General features: G+C 43.9%; 1 protein-coding gene across 3 annotated transcripts in view; it reads left to right on the top strand.

The window, feature by feature from the left end:
• The window catches only part of ADIPOQ (adiponectin, C1Q and collagen domain containing), a 56,266-nt gene extending 48,089 nt beyond the window's left edge, over positions 1-8,177 (top strand). For all 3 annotated transcript variants that reach the window (XM_073674456.1, XM_073674457.1, XM_073674455.1), the window contains exon 3: positions 7,622-8,177. In XM_073674456.1, coding sequence (XP_073530557.1) covers positions 7,622-8,136 — 515 coding nt within the window. In that variant the 3' untranslated portion in view covers positions 8,137-8,177. The remainder of the gene's footprint in view (positions 1-7,621) is intronic.
• Positions 8,178-10,750: the final 2,573 nt, after the last annotated feature.

The raw sequence follows: 10,750 nt of genomic DNA on the forward strand, positions 1-10,750 counted from the left end.
GCGTTTCGAGAGCCCCTGTGTGCCTAAACATTGGAGCTCCCCCCACAAGTGACCCCATTTTGGAAACTAGACCCCCCAAGGCACCTATCTAAATGCATAGTGAGCACATGGAACCCTCAGATGCTTCACAAATTGATTCGTAAAAATGAAAAAGTGGAAAAAAAAATACTTTTTCATTTTTACGAATCAATTTGTGAAGCACCTAGGGGTTCCAAGTTCTCACTATTCATCTAGATAGGTGCCTTGGGGGGTTTAGTTTCCAAAATGGGGTCACTTGTGGGGGGTTTCCACTGTTTAGGCACATCAGGGGCTCTCCAAATGCAACATGGCGTCCGCTAATTATTCAAGCAAATTTTACAATCAAAAAGTCAAATGGTGCTCCTTCCCTTCCGAGCCCTGCCGTGTGCCCAAACAGTGGTTTTTCCCCACATATGGGGTATCTGCGTGCCCAGGGGAAATTGCACAACAAATTTTGGGGTCCATTTTTTCTTGTTACCCCTGCGAAAAAAAAAAAAAAGGGTTTAAAGTAACATTTTTGTGAAAAAAGTTAAATGTTCATTTTTTTCTTCCACATTCCAAAAATTCCTGTGAAGCACCTGAAGGGTTAATAAAGTTCTTAAATGTGGTTTTGAGCACCTTGAGGGGTGCAGTTTTTAGAATGGTGTCACTTTTGGGTATTTTCTGTCATAAAGACCACTCAAAGTGACTTCAAATGTGATGTGGTCCCTAAAAAAATGGTTTTGTAAATTTTGTTGGAAAAATGAGAAATCGCTGGTCAACTTTTAACCCTTATAGCTCCCTAACAAAAAAAAATTTTGGTTCCAAAATTGTGCTGATGTAAAGTAGACTTGTGGGAAATGTTATTTATTAACTATTTTGTGTGACATATCTCTCTGATTTAAGGGCATAAACATTCAAATTTTGAAAATTTCAAAATTTTCGCCAAATTTCTGTTTTTTTTCACAAATAAACGCAAGTGATATCGAAGAAATTTTACCAAAATCATGAAGTACAATATGTCACGAAAAAACAATCTCAGAATCAGGGGGATCCGTTGAAGCGTTCCAGAGTAATTACCTCATAAAGTGACAGTTGTCAGAATGGTAAAAATTGGCCTGGTCATTAACGTGCAAACCACCCTCGGGGATAAAGGGGTTAAAGATTTTTCTGTATTTTCATGACTATGAAAATTGTACATGCACACTGAAGGCATCAAAACTATGAATTAACACATGTGGAATTATATACTTAACAAAAAAGTGTGAAACAACTGAAAATATGTCTTATATTCTAGGTTCTTCAAAGTAGCCACCTTTTGCTTTGATGACTGCTTTGCACACTCTTGGCATTCTCTTGATGAGCTTCAAGAGGTAGTCACCGGAAATGGTTTTCACTTCACAGGTGTGCTCTGTCAGGTTTAATAAGTGGGATTTCTTGCCTTATAAATGGGGTTGGGACCATCAGTTGTGTTGTGCAGAAGTCAGGTGGATAAACAGCTGATAGTCCTACTGAATAGACTGTTAGAATTTGTATTTCGGCAAGAAAAAAGCAGCTAAGTAAAGAAAACTGAGTGGCCATCATTACTTTAAGAAATGGGGCAAACTTTGAAAGTGTCCCCAAGTGCAGTTGCAAAAACCATCAAGCGCTACAAAGAAACTGGCTCACATGAGGACCGCCCCAGGAAAGGAAGACCAAGAGTCACCTCTGCTTCTGAGGATAAGTTTATCCGAATGACCAGCCTCAGAAATCGCAGGTTAACAGCAGCTCAGATTAGAGATCAGGTCAATGCCACACAGAGTTCTATCAGCAGACACATCTCTACAACAACTGTTAAGAGGAGACTTTGTTCAGCAGGCCTTCATGTTAAAATAGCTGCTAGGAAACCACTGCAAAGGACAGGCAACAAGCAGAAGAGACTTGTTTGGGCTAAAGAACACAAGGAATGGACATTAGACCAGTGGAAATCTGTGCTTTGGTCTGATGAGTCCAAATTTGAGATCTTTGATTCCAACCACCGTGTCTTTGTGCGACGCAGAAAAGGTGAACGGATGGACTCTACATGCCTGGTTCCCACCGTGAAGCATGGAGGAGGAGGTGTGATGGTGTGTGGGTGCTTTGTTGGTGACACTGTTGGAGATTTATTCAAAATTGAAGGCATACTAAACCAGCATGGCTACCACAGCATCTTGCAGCGGCATGCTATTCCATCCGGTTTGCGTTTAGTTGGACCATCATTTATTTTTCAACAGAACAATGACCCCAAACACACCTCCAGGCTGTGTAAGGGCTATTTGACCAAGAAGGAGAGTGATGGGGTGCTACACCAGATGATCTGGCCTCCACAGTCACCAGACCTGTACCCAATAGAGATGGTTTGGGGTGAGCTGGACCGCAGAGTGAAGGCAAAAGGGCCAACAAGTGCTAAGCATCTCTGGGTACTCCTTCAAGATTGTTGGAAGTCCATTTCCGGTGACTACCTCTTGAAGCTCATCAAGAGAATGCCAAGAATGTGCAAAGCAGTCATCAAAGCAAAAGGTGGCTACTTTGAAGAACCTAGAATACAAGACGTATTTTCAGTTGTTTCCCACTTTTTTGTTAAGTCCACATGTGTTAATTCATAGTTTTGATGCCTTCAGTGTGAATGTACAATTTTCATAGTCATGAAAACACAGAAAAATCTTTAAATGAGAGTGTCCAGACTTTTGGTCTGTACTGTACATTTTTAATTTTACATGCAGAATTATGAAAACCTACAGAATTGGCCAAAACCACCGAGTCAATGGTAAATAAGGTATAATGGTTGTAGTCAAGAATGCAATTATTAAACCTATAAAGAAAGAATGCAATACCATAAATAGTTTAAAAAACATATAGCTTTATTATTAATCTAAAAAACTTAAAAGCATATGCAAATGTGTGGAGGCATATCATACACATACCAACCAAGAAATGAGTGGTTTATGTTTACATTAATCCTATAAATCAAAATACAGTATATCTAAAAATGGCTCCAAAGTACAGAAATTGATATTGTGTTTAAAGGACCAACCAAATAAGATAGGGGAAGAATCAAACCCCTAAAATGGTGGAGGTTCCTAATATAAAGATTTTTTTCTATGATAATGCAGTGCTAACAGTGACAGAGGTAAATATGTAGTGAAAAATGTTTAGTGCATAAAATAGTATTTCATACAAAATTCATTGAATTAATAATAAAAAATACTATATACAGATATTCAATAAAGTGAAAGAATTTATAGAAAAGTATGCAAAAAAGTGACTGTAAAAGGAGTGCTACATATAATATATATACAGGTGCATCTCACTAAATTAGAGTATCTTCAAAAAGTTAATTTATTTCAGTTCTTCAATACAAAAAGTGAAACTCATATTATATAGAGTCATTACAAACAGAGTGATCTATTTCAAGTGTTTATTTCTGTTAATGTTGATGATTATGGCTTACAGCCAATGAAAACACAAAAGTCACTAGGTCAGTAAATTAGAATAATTAACAAAAAAACACCTGCAAAGACTTCCTAAGCATTTAAAAATGTCCCTTAGTCTGTTTCAGTAGCTCCACAATCATGGGGAAGACTGCTGACTTGACAGATGTCCAGAAGGCAGTCATTGACACACTACACAAGGTCCCAGAGTTCCAATTTTCATTTGGAAATCAAGGTCCCAGAGTCGGGAGGAAGAGTGGAAAGGCCACAATCCAAGCTACTTGAGGTCTAGTGTGAAGTTTCCACAATCAGTGATGGTTTGGGGAGCCATGTCATCTGCTGGTGTAGGTCCACTGTGTTTTATCAAGACCAAACTCAGCGCAGCCGTCTACCAGGAAATTTTAGAGCACTTCTTGCTTTCCTCTGCCGACAAGCTTTTTGGAGATGGAAATGTCATTCTCCAGCAGGACTTGGCACCTATCCACACTGCCAAAAGTACCAGTACCTGGTTTACAAACAACAGTATCACTGTGCTTGATTGGCCAGCAAACTCACCTGACCTTAACCCCATAGAGAATCTATGGGATATTGTCAAGAGGAAGATGAGAGACACCAGACCCAACAATGCAGAGGAGCTGAAGGCTGCTATCAAAGCAATGACACCTGATGCACATGAGTTTTCATTGGCTGTAAGCCATAATTATCAACATTAACAGAAATAAACACTTGAAATAGATCACTCTGTTTGTAATGACTCTATATAATATGAGTTTCACTTTTTGTATTGAAGAACTGAAATAAATTAGCTTTTGATGATATTCTAATTTAGTGAGATGCACCTGTATATAACATGCTGCACACCATGACATAATTGACTGTCTCCTTCGTAAGCATATAATGATGAGCCAAAGAGCATACACATAGGAAACCACACAGGAATAAAAGGTCAGGACTATGTACAAGTTAAAGGGACCTAAAACTGTCACTTGAGACAAGTTGTTATGACATTGTTTTTAATCTAAGTAATGTCTAATACATTTCTCTCCTTGGCCCAGGGCTACCCTACCTGCTCTGCCTAAAATCATCATTCTTGCATTGGTAGTTTTTGATTACCACAAATATGCCTGCAAATTTCCTTGGAAATCTGCAACAGCCAAATTTGCATGTGTAAAATGTAGATTTACAGCAGCATTCACAGCCCCATTCAATACGGAGATGGGTGCAATCCACTAAAAAAAAAAAAAAAGGTAGAACAGAAATTGACATGTTGGCGATTTTATTGCCTTTGTAACATAGGATAAGTTGGTATGTTCTAGGTTAGGTGCAGGTGTATAGAGCTGGTTTAGGAAACAGCACTTGTTCAAATCATTGCTGTTTAACCACTCAAACTCAATCTCTGATAGAGAAATTTAAGTGGGGCATCCATTCAGGCACCCATCAAACCCCATCTGACATGTAACCAGATTTTTATAGATGCAGCAATGGTTCTTCAAGAAAAAAAAAAATCAAGATGTCAGAATTGCTGTTTTTTTGGTCGCTGCACCTCCCATAAAAAATTCAATAAAAAGCTATCAAAATGTTGTAAGTACCCCAAATTGGCATCAATAAAAACTATAGCTTATCCTACATTATAGCAAACCAATATAATAATAATATTTTTATTTATATAGCACCAACATATTCCGCAGCACTTTACAATTCAGACAATTTACAGATATTATTGGCACTGTCCCCATTGGAGCTCACAATCTACATTCCTATCAGTAGGTCTTTGGATTTTGGGAGGAAACCAGAGAACCTGAAGGAAACCTACACAAACACAGGGAGAGCATACAAACTCCTTTGTCCTTTGTGGTATTTGAACCCAGGACCCCAGAGCTGCAAGGCTGCAGTGCTAATCACTGAGCCACCGTGCTGCCCTTCAATATACAGTTCTAATGACAGAAAAATTAAAAAAAATAAAATGATGGATCTCTGAAAATGGAAACTCAAACCAAATTTTTCTTTTATTTTTTTTGTTCAAGGCTCTGAATTTTTTTTTTCACCACTTAAAATCCCCCTATGAACTGTTTTTCCCCTAAACCTGTGTATATGTGTATGTGTGGCGCCCTGCTACGCACAGGTGCCACAGAACCCAGTAGGGTGCATGGATGGACTTCTCCACAAGAGGCCCTCACACATTCACACACCTCCAGCCTACCACCTCAGACCACCAGAGGGAGCCCTGATAAGGATTAGATAGATAGATAGATAGATAGATAGATAGATAGATAGATAGATAGATAGATATATGGAGGGTGGAACCAGGCAGCTCAGTCAGAAGTTAGTTCAGAGAGCGTGCTGACGCTGAGAGCAGCGAAGACGCAGCTCGTCTGCAGCTGCCGTAGTGAGGGCCCTGAGAGCGGCCGACAGCAAGGAGAGAGGAGTTGAGGGGGCAGAGGAGCGTACCAGGCTCACCCCAAAATATATACCGGACACCGGGTCCGCACCTACAGGGACCCTTTATACCCAGTAGGGACCACCGGATACCTAGGGGACTACAAGTCCCAGGCCAACCAATGCTGACTACTGTACCAGGGCTAGGAGTCATGGAGGCCCCAGTGACCAGGGAGAGTGATCTCCAAGAGAAGGCCCTACCACCAGGTCAGCAGGTGCAAGAGAGACAGTAATTAAGCCAGGCCTAGCTCCAGGCAGGTCAGAAGCTTATCAAGTGGAAGCAACGGATCAGGAGGCCCTATACCCGCTCACTGGGGAGAGTCCAGAAGTGTACCCTGCCTACCGAGTACCCAGGACCATATCTGCATCTTACACCAGTAAAGGTACCGAAGCGAACCCCCGTGTGAGTGTCCGTCATTTCTTCCTGAACCACCCTGGCTGTCTCTCCCCTGTACCACCATCCATTACCCCACGCTGCCCTGAGGCCCGCTCCACCTGTGGGAAGCCGTTCCATCATAAGCTGCGCAAACATCTGCCTCAGAGGACTGCTCCGCAGCGGCGGCTCCCTTTAGCCGCATTCCACAGGTGGCATCACGAACACTTTACAAATCCCCTATAAATAATTCCCCTTTTGGGTGACCGCCCTGGGCCACGGACCGGGTCAGCCACCGTGATATCCCCCAGCAACCAGAGGCCCGGCTGCAGAGTACCCCACGGCCCTGGGGGCGAGTCATATGTACTGCAGTGTCAGTGTGTTAGTATGGTCTCCAGTATTCAGCACTGTTGTAGTCCTTTTCTCAGTGATATCATCGCTCTGCAGACTCTTCGGATCACACTGCGCTCTGGGTAACTCGGCAGTGGCTTTAACCGTAGACTAACTAAGTCTATGGAACTTCAAAAATAGTCTCCATAGGCTTACATTGAAAAAACTACTCACCTAGCCCTGTTCTCACGATGCACTACTCCACTCTGTACAGCATGTGGACTGAGGTTCCACACAGCAGGCACGATCTAGTGACATCTAGTGCTGTGCTGAGACTCAGACGCTCAGGCTCAGGCTGAATGATGGAGCAGGGAGCCAATGGATCCCAGTTACATCATTTTATTCAACGGTATCTGCATCCTGGTGATGTAGATTCCATTGAAATTGTGACAACAGGCGGCGTGGGGGCTGGGCAACGGTCCCCCACAACTCACAGGCCACATAGCGGTCGCATGGTCTGCCGGTATGGGTATTGCACCCCTACATATATGGAAATATCTATGAAAATTAAAAATATAATTACTAAACCTGAACAAAAACATTTGTACTGTCCTGGTCATGATGGCTCCCACATCCACACACAGTATCATGGCCCCTACAGCCCCCCATATATGGTATTATGACCTTCACAGACCTCACACACACAGTATAATGGCCTACACATCCCCCCACTCAGTGTGATGGCGCACACAGGCCCCACACACAGTATCATGGCCCCCACAACGATATGGGGCCTAGCAAATGCCAGAGGCACCCAGGATGCCAGTTTGAGGATGCTGGCCACTGAAGTGAACCACAAATCTTTTTGCTCAACTCTTATAGATGCCAGATTTTGGCTGCTGTAAATTTTGATTTACTATCATATGCCAATAATCATTGGTGAGTTTTATGTTTTAGGTGGCATCGGCTTCTACATATATGGTTGGTGCATAGCAGTAAATAGAAATACTCATGCAAATTCTATTAATATTCACAGGTGTTAAGGGGCCGAAGGGAGAAGTTGGTGAACTAGGACTTCCAGGACCTGAAGGCCCACGTGGCTTTCCAGGACCCCAAGGCCAAACAGGCGAGAGTCCTTTTCTGCACCGTTCAGCCTTTAGTATGGGGCTGACAACTAGAGTTTCTACACCAAATGTCCCCATACGCTTCACTAAAGTATTTTATAATGAGCAACGCCACTATGATGAGACAACAGGAAAGTTCACCTGCCATGTAAGAGGCCTCTATTTATTCTCCTACCATCTCACCGTCTACATGAAGGATGTCAAGATTGGATTATACAAGAATAACAAACCCATCATGTTCACATTTGACCAGTTTCAGACAAATAACGTAGATCAGGCCTCTGGTTCTGTCCTTCTGGCCTTAGATGTTGGAGATGAAGTTTGCCTGCAGATATTCGGTGAAGATTATGGTGGCATCTATGGGGATAATCTCAATGACTCATCATTCTCTGGAATCCTGTTGTATCCAAGCTCTGAAAACATGTAACCCCACCGTTATCCAATAAAGTGTCCTACTATATAAGGTTATATTCTATCCTATAAAAAATGCCATTGCATAGCTATCCAATCCACAACATGTCTGCTGGTGGAGAAGCATGTGACCAGACCTGTCCATCAGACTCCCCCAATTGAAAAATACTGTATATGAGGAAGCAGTTCAATTTAAGTAGGTTGGTGGACAGGTCTAGTCACATGTTCCTCTGTCAACTGCAATTTGAGAACAGAAGCTCTGTGCAGTGTATAAGGCTGCACTACCAAGTACAGGAGGAAAACCTGTATTACTATGCATTAAGTGTGATGCTGTGTAGTGGATATATACAGTGCATGGAAACAAATTGTAAGTTATGGTCAGTGTGCCTGAAGATACTCTATGATGCTTCTACACATACCCTTTCTGGATCCATCATGACCATTCCATATTTGAAGAGCTGTCTCACTATCACAGGTGGACGAGGGTATGTCCCAACTTCAACTATATGTGCGCCCTTATGACATAGGTAGAGTTGAATACAATGATGGAACAAGGAGCTGACATATCCCTACTACACCATTCTAGCTGGGAAGAAACTGAAAGACTTGCAAGGACATATTCCATTCTCAGGTCACGTGAATGAGAGATAGGGAGCAGAGGAGCAGTGATGTCACACGACACACAGGCAAGTGAGATACTTATGTGAGAGTCAATGTGGAGTCTTCAAACTGTATGTGGGAGGACAGTCGGGACATCATTGTGTGTGGGTGGGGGCATCATACTGTGTGTAAGGGACTGTGTTGATTTCAAACTATATGGAGAGACTATGGATGTGTGGCGCCCCTGCGGGTCCAGTGGCCACTGCATCTCACCCAGAGGTACCCCACTCTCAGGTAAGGACGGAGTACTACCCGCGACCCACACACCCACATCCTATACACTCCACTTCAGTAGGGAAGGGCAAGATTGCTCCTAAGGGAGATTACAGTCCCTGGTCCCTAGCTGGAGGGTGGAACTAGGTAGAGGAGGTGGGTGGAGGAAGAAGATCAGTGGAGCACAGAGGGTAGGAGTATAAAAAGGAGGGTAGGAAGTTTAGAGAGATCCGTTCTGCTCAGGAGCAGTTCAGGTCTGTTGGGAGTTGGGAGCTCAGAAGGATTTCTGCTCACGGGAGCAAGGAAAGAGAGAGAGGAGTCGGGCCTAGTGACAGAGGCCCAGGAGGAAAGTGAGGAAAGAAGATAGGAGCAGTGAGGAGGGCTTCAGAGAGACAGAGGGGATCCCAGGGGCACGGCGAGTGCAGAGGCCACCCGTGCGCCCAAATTCACGCTGACGTGGAGGGATCAGGCCGCAGTAGGGGACCGGCCCCAGCCTAGTGGAGTGCTTCAAGTCTCAGCTAGCAAACCAGAGGCTGCAGCATTTCAGGTGCTGCAGCCATACTTCACACCTAATCGCCGAAAAGGTGGCCATAGAGGACCCAGGGGACGTCGCCCGACAAGGCCCGCGGCCACTGGCTTGGGACACTGGGTGTGAGGCGCAGGGCAGGAAGGCGAGAGCCAGCGCAGTGAGACGACTTGGAAAGGTACATAGAACGGGGTCCAGTCCAAGTGCTCCTGAGAGTTTGCTGGATCACTACCCCGGAGGACACAGGACGACATGGACGGTTACACACCGTTAACTGTAACTTGGACAACTTAAGAACTGTGAGTAAAACCTGAAGACTGCACCCCACTGTGTCCTTGAATAATTGCGGCGCCATCACCTGCCTTGCACTACACCAGCAACATCTATAAAATCACCATATACTGCCCTGGAGCTAAGCTCAGCCCGTGGAGAGCTGAACCAACTCTGCTGTGTCACCATCAGCTCCAGCGGATCTGCACCGCAGCGGCGGCCCCATATAGCCGCATACCACAGGTGGCGTCATGAACATTATCCTAAAAACTTTATTCCCCTTTTACTCTTTAATTATTTGGCCGCTCGGGGCCACGGACCGGGTCACTGCCACCATGACATCCCCAGCACCGACTGGCCCGGCTACCGAGTACCCCACGGCCCCAGGGGGCGCGTCAGATGGGCACCCTACTGTTTCGGTGGAACCATAATTTGGGGGGTATTAAACTATGTGTGTGAGGAGACTGTGTGGGCATCATACTGTCTGGCTGGAACCATCATTTGGGGAGATATCATACTAAGTGTGTGGGCGGAACTATAATTTGGGGGGGATCATACTATGTGTGTGGGGGAACTGTATGGTCATCATACTGTGTGGGGGGATGTACTATTGGAGGCATCACATTGTGTGAAGAACAGTCAGGGCATCATACTGTGGTGTGGACTATATAGAGGGTACTGTGGGAGGACATCATACTGTATGGGGCACTGGGGGGGCTATAAAAGATTTTGTACTGTATGGGAGCACTACAAAGCTTTGCTAGGATCAATATTTAGGCACATTTAAAAGAACTGGGCAAGGTTAGTGAGGTGGTGTAGCATAAAATAAAAATAGCTGCAGTATATGTCCCTCTTGTTTTTCAAAGTTGGAAGTATCGTATGTGTATCTTATGTATGAAATTGCTGTGTAATGCATGTCTATTGTGAAGATGCTTTGAAATGTACTGTATGTAAAGTATAT

The sequence above is a fragment of the Phyllobates terribilis genome, unplaced genomic scaffold (genome assembly GCF_046119375.1).
Source record: "Phyllobates terribilis strain yellow unplaced genomic scaffold, ASM4611937v1 Scaffold_3__8_contigs__length_932513732, whole genome shotgun sequence".
Taxonomy (NCBI): domain Eukaryota; kingdom Metazoa; phylum Chordata; class Amphibia; order Anura; family Dendrobatidae; genus Phyllobates; species Phyllobates terribilis.